This window comes from Trichogramma pretiosum, unplaced genomic scaffold, assembly GCF_000599845.2.
Source record: "Trichogramma pretiosum strain Unisexual culture from Peru unplaced genomic scaffold, Tpre_2.0 scaffold154, whole genome shotgun sequence".
Classification (NCBI taxonomy): Eukaryota; Metazoa; Arthropoda; class Insecta; order Hymenoptera; family Trichogrammatidae; genus Trichogramma; species Trichogramma pretiosum.
In genome coordinates this window covers 119,044-139,531 of record NW_019641635.1, presented here as the reverse complement: position 1 = coordinate 139,531, position 20,488 = coordinate 119,044, and the positions used below count along the sequence as shown (strand labels likewise).

The 20,488-nt window shown below is 35.9% G+C and overlaps 1 protein-coding gene across 1 annotated transcript in view; it reads left to right on the top strand.

Moving 5' to 3' along the window:
* The window catches only part of LOC106650449 (cell adhesion molecule 2-like), a 35,491-nt gene that overhangs the window by 6,748 nt on the left and 8,255 nt on the right, over nt 1–20,488 (top strand). The window contains exons 3-4 of the mRNA XM_014368438.2: nt 5,048–5,123; nt 15,088–15,211. Coding sequence (XP_014223924.1) covers nt 5,048–5,123; nt 15,088–15,211 — 200 coding nt within the window. The remainder of the gene's footprint in view (nt 1–5,047; nt 5,124–15,087; nt 15,212–20,488) is intronic.

Below are 20,488 nucleotides of genomic sequence, written 5' to 3'. Positions count from 1 at the left end.
AGTTCTGGTAAGTTAATAAAGAAAAGGGAAAGGAAGGCCGCGTGCGAGGGAATTGACCGAGCGTAGTTAAAGCGCCACCGAGTAAAGAAAAGTAGAGGAAAAAAAAAGAGAGAGAGAACCAAGTCTCGGCTGAAAGAGATACATGAATGTGTCGAGATTTAGTCATAGAATAATACATGAAAGTAAAGATAAAAACCACAATGGCGCGCGGGCTTATAATACAAGAATTTGCCGCTTCCCCGCCCAGCCGCGCGCTCTAGATGAATCGAAAGCATTTTTTACAGGCGTCGGGGAATCTTGACGAGCTATTTATTTTTATGCTCTTTATAAATATACATTCGGAATGTAATGGATTGTGGGTTATACAAAGCTTATCTAACGGACTGTAAAGTTGGGTTTTTTCGAGAACTTGCAATTCCTTGATTGATTTACAAAAAAATCTCCCGGAAGCCAACATAAACGTAAAAAGATGAGCTATTTATCTTTGTTTCTTACATGTATTTTTGTACCAATATGAAGTTAACTTTCATGAAACAAAATCTAGTATTTGTATATAAATTCATAAATTTTAATCATAAGCTCATTAACAGTTTTTTCTAGTGTTTCTCCTGATTCCTTTTACTCTAGGGCTGAAGTTAGGATAATTATTTCCAAATCATTTTTTTTGGTTGAACTATTTTTATTTCTACTTTATTTGTACGTGTGTATACGTGCAAGGCCTTCGCTTTCCAATTTTTTTTACTTCTCTCTCTCTCACTTTTTCTCCTCTCATAGGTATAACGGGTGCACGCAAAACGCGATTCGCATTTGTTATAGTATAAAAGCGCACGCGGGCGTTTGGAAGGGCAAACGACTGTGAATACACACATGCGATGTTTAAATTTGCTTCGTTTTCGGAAGAAAAAATACAAGCAAGATTTGAAAAAAAATCATTTTATAACTAGGAGCCTCCTTGCTGTGTCAGCTTTCAAGCTGATACATTTAACGTCGTTCTGTTCGCAATGCTATAATGTCTCCAACGAGTTCGAGGAAAAATAATCTTCTTGAGATTGGCGCATTACAGAGCACGATCATTCGAAAGAACGAAATCGATAAATATTACCTTTATTTGGAACGTCTGAAAAATAAATCAGGATAGCTTAGATATTTACGTACACTTTATTTACTTACATACATACGTACATATAGAGACTGCTCGTGTATTTATGTACATCATGACTAAGAATTTCGTTGCGACAAAATTGATAATATTTCTGAATCATAACAATAAATAAATTTAAAACAATAAATAAATAAAATTTTGATACCAATTAAAGTTTTTGCAAATAACTCGTCATCCCACTACGAAACTCTAATCACATTATAAAATAAATTATATCAGTCTTGCTGTTGATAAACAAGCTTATTTTCATACTTCGCTCTTTCAAAAAGTAAAATATTCATTTTATGCATCGAGCCAAAGTCAAATAATGAAATTTCGTAGCTGAGCAATAAGTACGCCATAAAATATTTTCTCATTTTGATTCGAATTTCTTTTTGCACTTGTTCGGCAGATTTACTTTCACATCTCTCATAAATCTGCATTTTGTTGCGACGAGTGAAGAATTCGTTTTTTTTCTCTCTCCTAATTTTACATGCTTCCGAAAAGAGAAAGAAAAAGAGAGGCCGAAAGAGTAATATACGGATCCAACTGTTTAAACCCAAATGACCTTAAACAAGTTGTTGAGAGAATATTTTTAAATTGGCTTGCTTGCTAATGCATCGCTTCTCCGTGTATACTCCCTCGAACGGGGGAAAATAGACTTGGTACAAAAGCGTTCATTTAACTCGTGCCAGTATATAACATTAATTCACAAACGCTACGCAATATACTCGTTGGAAAATTGTCATTCGGTTTGGTATACATTACGTCTTAGTGGAAGCAGTAGATAAATTCGTCTGCATAAAGGTTTTTTTCAATTATTTTCCACTTGATAAGTCATTACAGGTTTGTTATTACTCGTTGAAAATACGGAAACGTATTTTTAAAAAACTCATGTGGCTGTCTGGAGAAAAAGTAAATAAAAGTTACGAAGCTTAATACACTGTGTGCTGCAGTATTCTTGCGCGAGCTATTCATAAATCTAATATCTTGACTTGTAATCCTAAACCAATCAACTTTTCATGCAGCGCGTTCATAAATTCTTGCATATTATGTCAAAATGCATTGCATATAATAACGCATTCCACGAGCACGCGCACAGCAATAGTGAATCTCCCCGGAGAAAGAGCGTAAAATTTCTTGCTTGTCTGGTGATTAAATTAATACTATTATGTATCCGTGGAAGGCTTTGGAAAATTAGCTATTGTAATAGGAGAAAATGGCAATTTGTAATGTAAAATCTCAGACTGTTTGATAAAGCCATGACGAAGCGCGTCTCGATACCGAAAAGCTTCAAAAATTTTTTCGCTGACTCGCGATTTAGATGGATACACATTTTAATTTTTATAATTCCTGACTTAGCTCCTTTGCGACCGATCGATTAAAATTCAGCTCGAGACGAACAAAAGAAGGAATATGAAAAAAGGGCGATTATTGAAGGCAGCAAAGCGTAGTTTTTCTCCGCGAGGCGAGCGAGAGCTAATGATGATATCAGCGTTATATAATACTACTACACGCTCACTCACCACCTCTAACGCATCTATATCAGAGAGAGAGAGAGAGAGAGAGAGAAAGAGAGAGAGACCAGAATCGCATATTACACGTATATAGCTGTATGTATGGAATAGGCAACGGTATATATAAGAGACGCTTTCCTCTCGTTCTCGAAGGCGGGGTCTGCTCCGGTCTCGTCCAGATAATCAGAGACTACTTCTAGTCGAACAATTCAATTACTACTACACGCCCGATCGTAAGACGTGACTCGAGTGCAATTTCATCCTCTCATTGCAGCTTCTCCTGCGGGGGTCTCTCTCTCTCTCTCTCTCTCTCTCTCTCTCTCTCTCTCTCTTGCTTGCTTTGCAACTGCTGGACTACTTGCAAAGAATTAGCATTTTTCCCAACGACAACTATGTACGCGCTCCTTTATCAAATGTCCCGCGCTCGCTTGCTCGCTCGTTCGGCTTTTACATTTAATTACGGTCGAACAAACGGACCTTTTTTGGTATTTTAATCGACGTGCCAAGTGCGAAGGTAAATAAATAAAACGTAGTATGATGGAAAGCCCTTCATCGAGCGTATTTTCGGGGATATATAACGTCGATAAAATAAAAATAAAAATTGGCTTCCGACTCGTTGAGCGCGCAACAATTTTGCACTCGATACGTGTGGAACACACTGTCGCGGTGATTTTGCGTCTTCGCCCGTAAAGTTTTTAATGAACTTGTTGCAATCTCTCAAAAAGACTTATATAGGCGAGACAGAGAAAGATAGAGGGGGGAGAGTGGGGGAAGAGAGCGAGAGAGTACGCGGCTTTCGCGCTAGAGCAATTAATTCGTCGAGTCACGCTAGCGAAGTTAGTCTCGTACGTACAATCTTAGCTTTGCTCCGTGTCTGTGTGCGCGCGCGGGCGAGTAGACCACCTGATTTAGTAAAATATATATATGTATAGATGGGCGTATACCTATACAGCCGCATATAGATATACCGATGCATGCTCGCGTACACACATGCGCGCACACATACACAAAAGTTAGAAAGAGAGAAGTGCCTGTGGCACACGAGCAAAAGTTCTGGCTCGTGGATCGAATTCTCCAAGGCGTTCACCCACATCTATACGGCGCTACGATGTAAGCTCCAATTGAAGTGCCGAATATATGTATGCGCTATTCAAGCTCGCTATTATACATACGCACACGGAAATACCTCACGACGCTGCGCGATTTTAGCATCTCAAATGCGCGCGCGCGCGTGTGTGCATAGTCGAGAAAACACATGGTATCTCGACGGCAGAGGAAGGAAGGAAAACAAGAGGCTGTGTATGAAGTTCCCTGTGCATGCACAAACTTGTCTATGTTAGTATGTAATAAATATGGCTGAGTCTCTGTCAAATTTGATTAGAAAAACTTTGCGCGGGTGATACGATACGATTATGGTATGCTTTTCAGACAGCTTGAGTTTTAAATGATCCGTTAGTTATAAGATATGCATTTTCAATTTCTGCTAAAATTGAGAACTTGTCTGTATCTTGAACTTTTGAATACATGAAAAAATACAATTCAAAGGCCTAAAAATTTAAATGAAATGTAGATAAATTACTGACATAAAAAACTTGTTCATATTGTGTCTCGTGAAAAAGCCGTGGCTTACTCGATTTGACAAGGAATCACCTATATAAACGTGCGTAAGCATGCTTACTTTGCTCTTAAAACTTTATCAGTTTGTGTATGCAACGTACACTATTATGTTGTATTGATAGTGGGTTAACAATATCTTTCCCCTGCGCTCGCACTTCATGAGACACACATAAACATACTTTCTATAGTTCTCCTTCACTCTCGCTCGCATAAACTTGAACGCGTACTCTGTGTATGTAGCACTGTATGAACAGCTAAAAGTTTGATGAACGTTTTGATTCTACGGGGCAAGAGGCTTATCGTATCCCAACTATGTAGTTGAAATAAGATTAAGTATTAAACCATCGCGGGAATATATATTTTTCGTACCCAAAACTGTGCACTTCGGCTCAAATTCAGCAAACTTTCTGAATTGTATCAGTAAAGCTCGTTCGATCCTATATAGTTGCTTCAAATTGCCAATGGTATAACAAAAATTTTTCTCTTCGAGCGTCATATATTTTTTATTAGCAGTTTTACATACGAGAGTCAAAAGTACCAGAGTAGTAAAAAAATTTATGAGACATTTAATTCAATGCTCGTTGAAATTGCACAATATCAATTTTTCTAAAGGCTTGGTCAAGAAGTTTATTATTTTGCGCACAAAGTATTACATGACGTAAACTTTTTACTATTACATTCATAAATGTAACAGCGTTAATAGAGTTATAAATAGAAAAACTGACCCTTTTTCCACACATGGCAGCTTACAAATTCTTTGTCTTGGTTTCAGTTGGAGCGCTAAGGTTACTAGAAATAAACGTCCCATCGTACCTCAAAAAAGGCGAGTCTACACGATTGGAGTGCAGGTAAGAGGTCACTCTCGCCCTCATAAGTATTTCTTTTTTACTTTTCAAGCGCCTTTCTCAGTTTCTTTTGTCACATTTAACCTCCTTGGTGTATTATGAAACAATTTTGTTTTTCATATGACCTAATTTTTTTATTGTTGACCTCGGGCAGTGTAATGAATATGTACTGAGTGAACAATTTGAAGTATCATGTTTAATATGTCAGTAGGGTAATATTGAAAATGTTCGTACATTTTCAGTAATTATGTTATACGGAAAAACCTTTTTATTTTGCGAGTATGATTGTGCAATTTATATCCATTTATATAAATGAATTTAGACTGAAACCATTCTGATTGTAGTTAACCCTTCTCAGAGCCATATGTCTTTAAATGATGTAATGAATGATAAAAAACGTATTTCAATTATTTCAATTTCAAACAAAGAATACTGCTCTCTTTTCATTGTTTAACTAACAAAGCCACGTGAACAAAGAAAATCGAATTGATTTTTAACATTGTTAGCCTGCAGTTTCGAGATATTAAAATGTTTTTTGACTTTTTCATTGTAAATGGTTTTGACTGTGAACACAGTGAGGTCTAATTTAGACTTTTGTTTATAGTGCATTCTGTTTGTCATTTTGAGTATCTAACAATTAATTTTTTTTTCTTTGTTAGAGTTAAAATACAATTAAACACCGTCGAATTTTATGAAATTCTTTTAATTTTTTTCTCGAATATTATTTTATTCCCTGCTCTGCTGCTTTGAAAATTTTCAGCTTCTATACGATAGAATTGATAAAATATAAATAACCATACGAAATTTTCCTCTTTCAAACTGGTAATGGTTTATAAATTTAATCGAACAATTCAATAGAAAATCTAGTTTAGTCATTTCATACCCATGTGTATGAATTGAAACAAATAAGTTAAATTCAAGCAAAGATTTTATATTGTAAAGTGGTTGAGTTCTCTACGCAGATTTTTATTTTTACTATCACTGCACAAGTTGGTGTGAGGCATACTTTTTTTTTTCGATGTTCGGTTCGACCCATGCGAACCCCGATGCAAGCGTAAGTGAACGAAAGAGGGGATTGCGCGTTTTTTTCATACCAAGCGTGAAATACGCTTTTCGTTGTTCCTGTGCCTGCGCTCTGATGCACAATTCACCCTTTCTCTCTTTCCCTATTCTCTTACACCATATTACAAACTGCAAGTAATATGAAAAGTTTTGAAACTTTTTTTATTCTACCTCTTACCAATCTTCACGTGAATATTTTGGCAAGTTTTTAATTTAGTATAAACCTCGCGGCTCGCATTAATTTTTCCAAATCAAAAACAATAGTAGATTACGAGACAAGGGAGGTCAAATGAGAATGTCTCAGATTTTATGCAAATCACATGTAACAAAGTTTCGCTTCAGTTGATAATTTACGTGTGATCTGAGACATTTATTTCCTCGGAAGAGTGATCCCTGAACGTGAGACTTCAATTTTACATGGAAAAAACTTTAAGCCGTACGATATAGTAAATAAGATATCCAAGTCATCGTGACCTAAAAATTTTTCAAAAAATTTTTTTCTAAGGCTCATTATTATTTGAGTCATGATAAAAGTTCTTTGCAATATTATTGAATAGAAAATGCAGAAAAAATTTTTCCGTAGATTTAATTTTTAAGCCATTTTACCTCTTCGCATATATTATCTGATACTTTTAATCAGGCCCAGGTCGCCTGTGCAATAGATTAAGAGCAAGATAAAGATCTCGTTGAATTCAACTTAAAGTGAGCCATACAGAAAGTGTTCGAGTGCTGTGAGTAAAAATAAAAGGATCCGCCGCAAAGAGTAGCAGTAGTAGTAGAAATAGTACCACTATATACACTGCGAAGTCAGCTTGCGAGCGCATGTACAGCATTGTATAAGGGTTATTCAAGAGAAAGGAGAGGGAGAAAGAGAATACAGTCGAGTTTTCAAGAGAGTCAGAATGCCGATGTAATGAAACTTCGCGAAGCGCAAGTTCGCGAAATATTTTAACGTGCTGCTCACCCTCTCGGTGCTCTCTTATTATCCGATGACAATTCAATGTTAATTACAATTACCAAAACGTAAACCGGCTGCGTATTCTTATTTGCGTTTCTCGACAGTGTCGCAATTAATTTTAGAAAAATTATCCTTCGGTGTTTAAAGTTGCCGAGGATAAAACTCGAAAAGATACACATTTTCAACCGTTTTTGTCAAGCACGCTTAACGAGTTTCACGCACAATTAGTGAGTCAAAAATTGGGTATATGAAAAGTCACTTGTACGAGGGTTCAAATGTTTGAAACAAGAGAGTGTGCTGTACTTGAAATTTTTGAATTGAGATGCCCAAAAAGTAAACTATGGTTAAATTGATAAGATTTACGCGGCATTCAAACTTTCAGTGTAAATTACTTCGTTGGAATCGGTGAATTTTTTCTACTCTTTGTGAAGTATCAGCGAAGAATCTATTACTTCCAAGATCAAAGAAACTTCTCTGGATCAAAGTAAAAAGAAACAGTGTTATCGCTTTTTCGTATTTAAACGTATCTTCATTCGACTCGGTCGAAGAAACGGGACGATAATTGAAAGTATTTCAAAAAATCACTAAATTGACAAAACAATCTTGTGTTGAATATATTGAACCGGCAGATATTTTCGTGTCCAAGTTTTAATATTGTATAGTATAATTAAAAAGTTTACATCCTGTTGCAATATTTTGGTATGAAGTCTTTAGTATTTCATTGACATAAATATGCCACGTATATATAAAAAAAAACTAAATCACCGTTTACATCAGTCCAGAAAATGTAACGACATTGTCCTTCGGGGAATTTCAAGCCTCACACGATGCACGCACGTCCAACTCGTTTATCTTTGCGTTATTTTTACGAGATTGAGCCCATTTATACGTTGAATAAGCGCCGCCGGAGAGAAGAATCATGCAAGGCATGTGTGTGCGTGCGGGCGGGCGTGCGAGCATCTTCAATGATACCGTGACTGACATGTACGAGCGGCTAGGTCTTTTTTACGCTTTACGAGCGCTACCCTCTCGGCGCGCGCGACCGAGGGTGCACATCGATGTAGTCGAGCTTCGCTCGGGCACGGCCGCAAGTTTACAAGTTTTTAATTGAGACTTTGCGTATTCACGTGTTTTTGCTCTTCCGCAAAACTTCAAGCTTTTTTACCCTGCCTTCTTTTTTTTTTTTTTTTTTTTTTAATAACGCGCAAGCGGATGCAGGTCTCTTGCTCGCACTGCTGCTAGTGGTTTTATGATCTTACTTTCAATGCCGCTCTGTGTGTGTGGGTGTGTCGATGTGCGTACGCAAGTGTGCGCACGTATACGTGTGCACCGCAGCAGTATGCGGCAGCAAAAACGAGGAAAGCGACAAAGCTGATGCGCTTTCGATGATGCGCGCGCGCGAGATGGATGCTTTTGTACGTAAAAACGTTCAAAAGTAAAGCTGCACGCTAGCTTTGAAAAGTTTTTCTCCAAGCCTAGAGCTCGGTATTTTTCTTTTTTATTACGATTATTTTCATTTGTTTTTTTTTCCATGTACCGACGTGTCTTTCTACTGGAAAAGACCTTTGCATTTGTACAAGTTTTACTACATGTACGCCATTGAAATCGTAAATACCCGAGTACATAATGTACATTTCTGCATTATCTTTTCTTACATTTCTGACATTGTTTTGGGCATCTTCGTTGAAAACCATCAACTTACGAATATAACCATTACATATACGAACATAACCATTACATTCGTATACAAAGATTAATTATAAAAACGGTAAAAAAAAGAAAAGAAGTTTGACTTGTTAACTACAAGATAATTCGTCGTTTCGAACAAGTGATTGACCTTCCAAATTTTTCATACCTATACAGCGTAATGTCTCTGAGAGAAATTTATCATCAATTTAATTCTTTGAAATTTTTTTATCGTTACTACTAGGAACAGTATTTTCAGTCCCGAACGACACTTTTTAATTCTCTCTTTTATGTAACCAACATTGAAACATGACAATTTTTTGAAAAGATTATTGAAAAATCGAAGACAAATATGATTAAATTTTACGATTGCAATTTATAGTTAACGAGACTTCTGTTCATAATCAAACACAAGTCACAGTACATTAGCGTTCTAGATGTAATTTCAATTTTATTTTTTTTTAAAATTACATGATATTTTGTGTCCGTAAAATGTTTACAAAACTATAATAATTTTATACGATTAAATAACATTTTATATTTCATTTATAGTGAGAAATGTTAATATACCACTTTTTCAGAGTTTTGGTATAAAAAAGTGTTAGGATATTTATTTAAGCTCTTTTTTGTCGAGAAAAATCATATATATTTTTTTTTATCTAAAAGTGCGTGCAACGAATTCCACAGTTACCGGCTCTGCGGGAGATTTAAAGATTTCATATCAGTATTATGCGAGGGGTCGAAGGACAATGCCATCCGCTTCTAAATGCAAGTATGCAAACCCAAGTGTGCGCATGTGTGCATGTGCCAAACATGAGTACGCGAGTAAAACTTGCTGCTAATTAGCTGCGAGGGTAGAACAAATAGACCTTGCATTCGGCTTTGTATTTTGCGCGCGCGAACGCGCACATTTTCAATTCTACTCTCGAGAATTCGAAACTGCCTTCCACAGTACGAGTAATAAAAGCGGTAGTATTGGCAGTGTCAGTTTCAGTTGCAGTAATAGTGATGGAATCAATAGAGTGGTATTATAATAGAGGTTTTTTAAAAAAGTATGATTTTTCTACACAAATTCAAATGCAAATGTTCGACTTATTGCATGAAGCTTTGTGATGATCTGTATGAGCAGATTTCATAACTGAAAATGCTGTCTTTTTATTAAAATATGATGATTTACTGAGATTTACACGTTATCTTTCTATAAAGTTTAATATTTATTCAAACTTTTTCACAAAAATAGTTTTAATTTTACAGTGGAAAATACAAAATCAAACCCGATACTATTTTTCAAAGAATAGAATTAAATATAGATAATTCTAGTAACCCGCTGAAGATATTATATTCATAACTTTGGAAAATTTATAAACCTACACGTACTGAAACGACAGATAGCTTTTATCGAATGTTTTCAACGATTCTCTCGACGTCAAAAAATTAAAAAGCCTTTAGGTGTGCAATCGTGAGTTGGAAGCAGCGAACGAACGAATTTGCCAACTACTCGATGAGTCGCATCCGTCTCAAGGATCGTCTCGCACTCTCGAGAGTACGTTATTACATGACAAAGCATTGCGTTACGTCAGCAAAGCGGATAGCGATCGGCTCGCGCTGACACATTTGAAATTCGCAGATACTCGACACTCCGATACAACATCGAAATAGAATAAGTGTGGTTCCGAGATGTGTGAAAAATTATCCGGAATTTTTCGCACATGTACAAAAGTGTTGCCGCAAAATGTTTTATTTTGAAAAATAGTACGTGATCACTGTGAGAATAGAAGACCGCCTTCGTACTAGATCTTCGGAAGTTGTGAAAAAATAAAACATTATTTAATTTTTATATTACGTATTTGATAATGTTTAAACTGATAAACTTAACGTTTTAATTATAACTTATTATTTAAATATGAGATTAATATATTCAAATGTAAAAATAATTTAAAATCAAACTTATTATGTTGAGCATATAATTGGTAGGTCAAATTGTATTCAAAGTAAAAGTTCAAAGATAGTTGATTAAAGCCATCTACTATTAAAACCCAAATGAAAATGAAATTAAAATGATTTTAAACATGTTAACTTTTTACAATGCCTTTAAATGTTGGTGATCGTAAGCAATAATCACTTGATCACGTTCAAGGACACGTATATTGTAGAAAATGTTCAACATTTCATGGCTAGTTTTTCGCGAACGAAAAAGTTTCTTAATCGCATAAAGCATATTAGAAATTGACATATACTTTTTTGTCATTTAATGACCATTTTATTCATGCAATTACCATTCAAAAACACTTTCAATAGTTAATTTTTAACGTTCGATCATATTCAATTGAATCACAAATTTGTTGATTCGAATTAAATAATGTCACTTTTTTTACCAATAATGGTATATATTTACAAAACCTGCTTCGAGTTTCAAGCTTGCTGTCAGAGTGAAAGCAGAACCCTGTTTTTAAAGAGACGGGCTTTGAGTTATACAATTATTTTTACTTTACCACTTGCAGATTTATAGATTAAAGTACTCGCCATCTAGTGGTGGAAGCTGAAAGGGGTTTTATCATATTTAAAGTGGTTGAAAACTAGTCTAAATATTTTTGTATGTTGAATAACATTTCCACCAGGACAAGTGAGGTGTATAAGTAGAATTGAATGTTTCTTTAGCAGTAATAGTATTTTATGGGGCAAAAACAATGAAAAAGGTTGTAGTATTAAAATCATATGGTGCAGGTCACACATGTCGCAGGTATTGCTTATTTCGTAAGCGCGCTGAACCTACGCGAGTGGTACTGGTGAGGCTTGACAGGCTCGTAAAACGTTTGAAAAGGAACTTGGTAAAGGCCACTTGAAGTTTATCTGACTATTGCACAACAGACGATCTATTGATTTGCAGATATTCAAAGCTTTTCTAAAACTGTCTATGATTAAAGCCAGATATGTTACTGTTATCGATTCCTCGCTAACGTAACTGTAAAGATGTTTGTCAATTGTTTTATGCAATCGTAAAGCTATTAATAATCAAGCAAGTTGCACTCTTTTTATTCAACTATCTTGCTTACTTTGTTTAAATCGAGAATATTGAAATAAATAAGGATAACTCAATCATACGGATGAAAGAAAGCTTGCATAAACAATTATTTTCTACTACTCTATTGAACTTAGTTTACTTGATGTTGAAGCCAATAAAAAATGTAGATTCAACTTTCTAAAAATATTTGAATGAGTTTAAATGTATTAAATTCGGGGTGAATAGCATATGAAACAAATCAAATTTCTACCTTGACCATTTTTGTTTTAAATTAAATATTTATCACATCAATACAAAAGTTATGTAACAGCTTATGGCTTTTGTAAAGACACTAAAACAAATAAAGAAACTATATTAAGGGATCTATTAGAAAAAAATTATTCTAAAAATATAATCGAACTTCACTCGATAAGCTCATTAAATAATTTAATTTTTCCCGGAGAAGAGGAAATAGGATGCTAATATAGATCAGGAATAAAGTACTCTTTTTAACGAATTCATTTCCCCGCAGAGTTACGCGCGGCTGTAGTACATGTATATAGAAGCTCGCTGTAGCTCGTCTGTCCGGTGTGGAATTTATTTTTTCAAAGGTAACGTATACGTCAACGGCTTATTCATATAGAAAGAGAGAGAAAGAGAAAGAGAGAAAGAGCGAGAGAGTCGACACGAATGACATAGCCTTACATTTTATAGACTTTATATGCTCAACATCGCGTGTTAGAAACTCCAGACTCCTCACTAACTCGGCGTTTTTATAGTTTTAGTGAAATTTTTACGTAACTTCTTGTAATACCTTTTTTCATGTATGTAAGCTGGGTTATTTTCGGGAAAATGAATTCATATTTTGTGACAAAATGAATTAAACTTATACGCTAATTAAATAGAATTAAGTATTGTCTTCCAAAACCAAAGCTGTAAAAATTTTTTGTCGTTATTTTATAAAAATATCCAACTGGTGCTAATTATTTAATCTTCATGTTAGCTGATAGCTTCATGCTCAAAAGAGCTTAAATGTATAAGTCTAGAAAGTGATGAACGTAAAATGATTCTCAGAATAGTCTCACGGTATCGTGCCTTATGAGAAATTTAGCTTTTGAAGTTTTACAACTTTGATCAAATATCTCTTACTTTTTAATTATTCTTAATAATTAATTAAATTAAATTATTTATATTATTTTCATAAAATTGAAATAATAATGCAAATCAAAATGAAGACGAGGTGAATCGTATATGAGGTAATAATAATTAATAATTCAGGCAATTTTGCTTCTAAATGAGCTTCAGCTACGAGTTGCTGTTCTCGCTTAATGAAGTGACAAACAAAAGAAACAATGAACTGTCGTGCAACAATACATTGACAGAAAAATCCAAACATGAAAACTGAGCTTATGAATTTTTTTTCATGCAGATATTTAATCATCTTCTTCCTGTGCTTTGGATTGCAATTTTGTGAGTGATAAGTACGCGTTTCCAAATAATTGATCTGTTTTATATCGCGTTCGTGGGGTGTCAAAATCGGAAATTCATTCTCAGTAGTGACAATTGAAATTCAAGCAGTCAACGATATCAAAATGACACGGTAATGCCCAAAAAGACTAAAAAAAAAAACTGAAGCGTTGCAATATCGAAAAAAAAAATTTACACACGCAAGAAATTGGTATAGGAAAGAGAGCTGCCGGGGTACCGAGGGGGTAGGCGCGAAGAGAGGCCAAATCCCAAGAGGTACAAGCCGATCTGAGGTAAATGAGCCGCAGCGGATGCAAATCAATCCCGCAAGGCGCTCGCGCGTTGTGCCCTTCTCCGAATCGTACGCAGGCTCTTGGGGAAACTCTGTTGCACGCGGCGTCAAACCTCTTTTTCTCTCTCTCTCTCTCTCGCTCCAGCTCTCTTTCTTTCTCGCTCTTTCGCTGGCGCACTTTGCAATATCGAAGAGTTAGCGCTGTACGGCGTGAGACTGTACGGGGTAGCTTATTTGTCCTGCTTTCGTCTCACTCGCACTTATATTTCGACGTATTACGTCAATGTGTAAGTGCGATGTCTGATATATACTTCTCGATCTGCTAAAAGCAAGTGGTACAAACAAACGCGATGTCAGACGCAGCTGCTTGAAGTGTATATAACACACACCTACTAACAAACAGCTCAAACGCGTTGCCTTGATTTACGATACTCTAGTTTGAGCAAAATCGAAGCTAATAATCGTTTGGACGATGCAATTTTTTATTCAATTGAGTTCTTCAATACTGGTCAAAAGCGTCGAGGAAACATAAATATCCTCATACATACAGCGAGGGTTTTTAGCATTATACATTTGTAACGAACCGCTGGTCGCACTAAATCATTCATATTCTTAAATATTGGAAATAAACTTAGGCCGCAGGCGGTAAAAGACTTTTTAATAGCAATGCACTCGCTACGAGATTAATTAAACGGGTAATGGTAATATTGCATTTTTATATTATTGAATTGAAGTACATGCGCTAATTAATCTCGGGCTACGAGCACTGGAAAATATTTCGTTTGTGAAAACGAGCTAGTACGAACGATACTTATTTTAATATCGAGCGTATCGAATTTTTTCTACATTAACTTCGTAATTTTACTTAGCTTTTTATATACGTAAATATCCATGCGCACTTATGAAAAATTCATTCACTACTCAACATGAATTCCTCTTACATATTTCATTAAGCTGAAAAGTTATTTTTAAGGAGTGAAAGTATTTTTTTCTTGTTTTGCAAGTATTTCAAAGAGAGATATAATAATGGCTATATTTGTCATTTAATGAGCACTTTTCATTCGTGTAAAGACAAAATGCCAACATTAAATTAGGTATGAAAGATGTGAGATTTTTTTCAAAAATTTCTAAAGAATCTTTTTTCAAAAATGTCTAAAGAATCTAAATACAAACAAAGCAATAATTTTCACAGTCTTTGAGTTTCTGTCTTGGTATTTAATTACACTATCAAACAGCTAGAGACTTGACAATAAGAATTTCTTTCAAATTAGTTTAAGAATGAAATTAATTTTTTTGACAAGGTGGGGAAAACAACATACATATGACATTGTGCTGTGAAAGATATCATTAACATACGTAAACTTTACAAGATAAAAAAGCTAATGTGCGCATATTAATTAAAATTTGTAAATATCATAATATTTCAAAAACAAAAGAATTGAAATTGTTAACCTTGAAAAACAGTCAAATCAATTTCATAAATACATTTTTATATTTTCAGATATGACTTGGATTCGGATAAGTTTTATTCAGTGACGTGGTACAAAGACAATGAGCACATATTTAGCATCTCACGTAAAACTAATAAAAAGCAAGTCTTCCTTACAGATGGAGTGAGAATAGACGTAAGTACATATAAAATAATTGTATCAAAACATCAATTTTTTGTTGGTGTATTTTTCCTCCCCATAAACTTGGAAGCGAAAGAAAAAAAATCGAAACTTCATCTATTGCGAAGCAGAGTCCTTTGCGACCCATTCACTAGATAAAATCGTCGTAGTCGTTGCCTTATCGCGGAACAAAAAATCAACAAAATCCACCGTGAGAGCTTTTTCTCGTTTGCAGTCCTAGAGTCAAAAGCCTTAACGGTGCTATGGATTTTCTGAATATCAAAGATCTGTGATTTTTTTTCAACTTAAATTTGGACATCTTGTAGCAGTACGTGTCAATGGACAGTCAGACTTAAGAAAACGAAAATTTATATAAAAGGAAGTGTCACTAAGCTTTCAAAAAATGTTTTTCAATTCCCAAACTTGCATTACTGTTCACCGGTAACATTTTTTACTTTTAATTATTCCAGCAAAAGATTTTTCTTTCAGTCGTCAAATAGTTTTAGCAGCTTATAAAGTTAGAGTCCGATTCCAGCATTTTGTGACGAGTATTTTTCTGATTTATCTCGTGGCTTACGGATTTATTACGTGCTTTCACTAGTCGTTTACGTAGCTAATTTTTAATTTTTCACTTTTTTGTTACTTTTTTTCATTTATGCATATGTAATTTCGTTTGAAAATCATGTTTTTTGCTTCTGAAAAAATGTATTTATGTACTTTTGTAAATGGTCGGTAGCAAAATTTTGTACGCTATATTTGCATTAGGTATAGCACGAAAAAGTGAGAACGAGCGCCAACGTATAAATACAAATATAAGTTTAGGTATGCATGTTAAGTTGAATATTTATTGCTTCATGAGTAAGAGAGAGAAAGAGAGAGAGAGAGAGAGAGAGAGAGAAGGGGAAAAGTGGGCGAGCAAAAACGAAAAGGAAGCCAAAGGCTCAAGCTTTGAAATGAGTTTCCCTTCGATTCACCTTCCATCATTTCAGGCTAGCTGAGAAATATTGCTAGGCGCACGCGCGCAAGTGTATCGCGGCCTCTTTTTTTCTTACTGTTTACTACGTGATTGAAATGATTGTTATAGGTCAAAAATGTATGTGGTGCCTACGCACGAGTGCACAATACAGTGAGGAAGGAAAAAATGGCCAATACTCGTGCGCTGGTTGTACTCCGCGATGCGATCGCTCTCGCCAAATGAGTATACGAGTTCTAATTGGGCGATAAATGGAAATTTTTTCCCTCCGTCGTCTCGCGACTGTCGTTAATATATTACTTATAAATCGCGCGCAATTAAAACAAAAGATGCCGACGCCACAGAAAGGAAAAAAAATTCCTCGCAAAGCGACTACGACGAGAGAGAGAGAGAGAGCGATAAAGAAGCGGACGAAAAAATGTACTAACCAGCTGGGCGTGCCTCTGCAAATATTGTAGGTAACAACCTCTAAGGTCGAGGTATTTGCATGCATCTTTGCTCGTTCGCTCGCTTTGCGCACGCGGTAGCTTAATTGCACGATCATAAACGTTTCTCGCTGAGCCGCGTGGCAAATGATTAATGTTTATGTGGCTAGGCGAGGAGGTGTGACTTAACACGACCATTCGACTGATCGATTCGAAGCAGCGGTACGCGTCGCTATATACAGCTTTTGTATGTACGTATATACAAGGGGGAAGGTGGAGTGTAGGCGGCGAGCACTAAGACAAACGCATAACCGCACGAAACTTCTGCGAATTCGTGTATACGTCTGCATGCATGTACCCGTAATTGTATATCTTGTTGGATCCCTTGAAATCCCTTCAATATTATGTGCTATGTATATTTGTTTGTGTGGTCCAGCATCGCTCGAATTGCCCATCGCCTCCCTGACTCTAGCTTATAGGCTAATTGAATATCTGACATTTCGTGCGCAGTTTCTGAAACTTTGTTGTATAACATTTTTAACCGCTGTTTTATTATTTCGTTCAATCTGTAAGGGTATGAATGACAAGTTACTATTGTCATTATTCTGAAAAAACACCTGTTCAGAGATTTCCAATATATTTGTAATAAAAAGACTATTTTGTTTTCAATATTGATAAATTTGATTATTACTCAGACTTCAGGATCCACTTAAACTATGAATATAAATCAAAATTGATCTTCCTCGATAATTCGTATGTTTAGTAAATTGCAATCCGAGAATCATTTTCCTATAAGCAAGTAAGAAATTTTTGCATATTAATATCAATCAAAACTTTGAAGCCAAGACTTCATAATGCACAGGCAAATCCCCTAGCTTGTTAGAACAATAGCTGAGCATACACCCCACACTCACACGGTTGCTTAGAGTTCCCAATATGGACGTTACATAGAATAGCATCGAGAGCATTGTGGAACTAAAGGATACACCATAGAACGTGTATATAACATTTAGCAATAACGGCGAAGGCGTCCCCCTCGTGTGCCTTGCACATCCGATAAAAGCAACTAAATTGCATATACGTTTATTATACCAGTGCGCTCTGAGATAGCAGCGTGAAAAATAAGACGCGCGAGAAGCACAGCATCGTCCCGTTGGCGCGCGAAATCGCAAATTACTTAGGTATGTATTATTCATCAAGTCGAATCGATTGACTTTTGTGCTCGCCTATTACCTTGAGGCAAGCAAGAAGTGTGCACGAGCCGAGACAGCGAGAGAAAGAGAGAGAGCGAGAGAGGTAGAAGTGGGTGAGGTAAGGAGGAACTAGCAAGAATCATATCAGAGAGTATCAAGCTCTTTGTGATTTCCTCGGTGGGTTTCACGAGTGCGCACACAGCATTAGGAGGGTCGTGCCATTACAGTTAAGACGCCTCGAGAGAGACGCGCCGACGCGCCGGAATAGCTCGATTTGTAATTCTATACGCCAAAGCGAACTTTTCCCTCGACTCTTTCCATCTCGCTTTTTGTACGCGAGCACACCTTTTTTCATATTATTTTCGTTTTTTTCGTATTCTCTCTCTCTCTCTCTCTCTCTCTCTCTCTCTCTCTTTCCCTCTCTGGTACTCTTTCCCTCGATTTTACTAATGAAGGAGGTAGCGCTGTTCGCGCACATTTAATGTCCACGAAGCGAATTGTATTACACTCCTACAATTGGATTTTAAGATGATAATAATGGTAATGCTTTTTGTTGGTTAATGAAATTTCGCTCACACTGATAACAATAAATGTTTGCCGGGTCTTTCTTTTTTTGTGTTTTTACTCATGTTTCGGCAGGGCAAATTATTGCATGCATTATTTTTCGTGTGTGTTGGAATGTAGTTCTTTTATATCGACACGAAAAATTCGTTAAATTTTGTGCCCTGACGAGAAAAATGTTCGAAAATGCTTCGTTAAAATGGATTTGTTTCATCTTTCTAACAGTGGGTGCGTACAAAGACGCATATCAGGCTTCTAAATAGAAGCGAAATCTTTCTAAGACATCAGAGGAAATCAAGTGGATTTTTCAAAAGTACTGGTAGTAGCAGTAGTAGTAGTGATGGTGGTAGAAGTAAAAGTAGTAGTTGAAGTAGGACTAGTACTCTGACTCCGATAAGTGAAGAGGGCAAAAAGGTAAAAAAGAAGAAAAAAGAAGAAAGGGAAGAATATAGTAGTTCACGCGTACAGCAGCAGCGGCAAAAACGCGTGTATATAAGAAAAGAAGAAAAAGTTAACAGAGAAAAATAGAAGAATGAAACAGTTTTTCTAGCGATAAAAATCATCTGGACTTTTGCGCGTACACTTCTTTCGCGTTTTTTCCTCTCCCCGTCTCAACCGTATATATACTATATACATGTTGAGTACCTTTTTACTACCGAGCGAGCTTCTATCCGCCCGCAGAAAGTGTTAAGGCGATGTAGTATTTATAAGAATTGCTGTAGAACTTTTTCACTTATTTTTATTATGACATTTTTTTCGCGATTTCATTCGGGGCTTTGGCCTTCGCTTAAGCTATGCATCTCTTGCAGCTATTTCGTTTAAATGCGAAATTTTATAATAACGGTAATACTTAATGAATAAAGACGTTTTTTTATTTGCAAAAAACTGACTATCCACAATATAGAACACCTTTTTTGCGCGTAATTTAATAGCTTTCACATGTTGCACATGCTCACATGTTTCACACTGAGTACATGTATCTTTACTTCCCTGAGAAAATATAAAAATAATATCTAGAGTTGAGGGAGTAATGAAAAAAGTTTTTCTTTCATCATCTCAAACAGAATAAACAATTAACAAAGTAATTGTAAACTTTACTCTCGACCAAAACCTGTTTTCTTCAAATTTTAACCGTTTTTTTGTAATTGATAACATTGTTGGATTGAGCATGAGTGATACATTTTTATAATGAGTACTGCAAGTTTGAAGTAAAACAATTATATGCAATGCTATATAAACCTGATGATTGAGTCAAATGCCAACTAGGCACAATTTATAAAATATACCTGTGAAGCTGTAATTCGCTAATTTAGACTAGCCTATTACGCAACAATCCCCCGCTGCGGAAACGTTCCCCACTAGAAACGAGCAGGAATAGAATTTACGACAGTCGTGACAAAAAAGGAGAATCGCGACGCAAAAGACAATACTCACGCGGTAGAGAGAATCCTAAAAATTTTCATAGATACGTTGATGTTCCTAATGAACGAAGCAAAAGAGACAAAACTAGCTGAGGATGCGAACCAGTTATCTCTGCACAGCTCCAATGACAGCGAAACGACTAGGTAACGCAAAACAAGATAAAATTTAACACGCAAATTATACCGAAAAGACTCATGGAAGTGGCTATGTTTGAGTAAGAAAGCAACGTTTTACAATTTTACAAAATAACATAAAAAATAGAAAGGCAAAGAAAAATACTTTTCAACGTTATTTTTCGAACTTTGAGTTTTTTTGAGGATTTAATCCTCAATTATTCACAGTTCTTGATCGCTTGGATGACACCAGCGCGCGCGCGACAAGTGCATTAATGCACCAAATCTCGTCGGAGCTATAGCTGCGCATAAAATATAAACTGAGATAGCCAGTACATTAAATTCGTGCTATTTCGACCGATGTGTATTATGTCGGCCGTGCCGCGCGCGCGAGACAAAAAGTGTGTTCGCTCGTGCGCTTTCCATCTCTGTCTCTCTATGCATACACACGCACAAGCACAAAAGCCGAGAATAGCTTTGATCTTTTTCACTTCTAATTATTTCCTCTGGGTATGAAATAATTACATTTTCCATTAAGTAAATCTCAAAGTTATGCCTTATAATTTTCTTTCTTCCTCCCGCTCTCTCGCTCTATCTGATGCTGC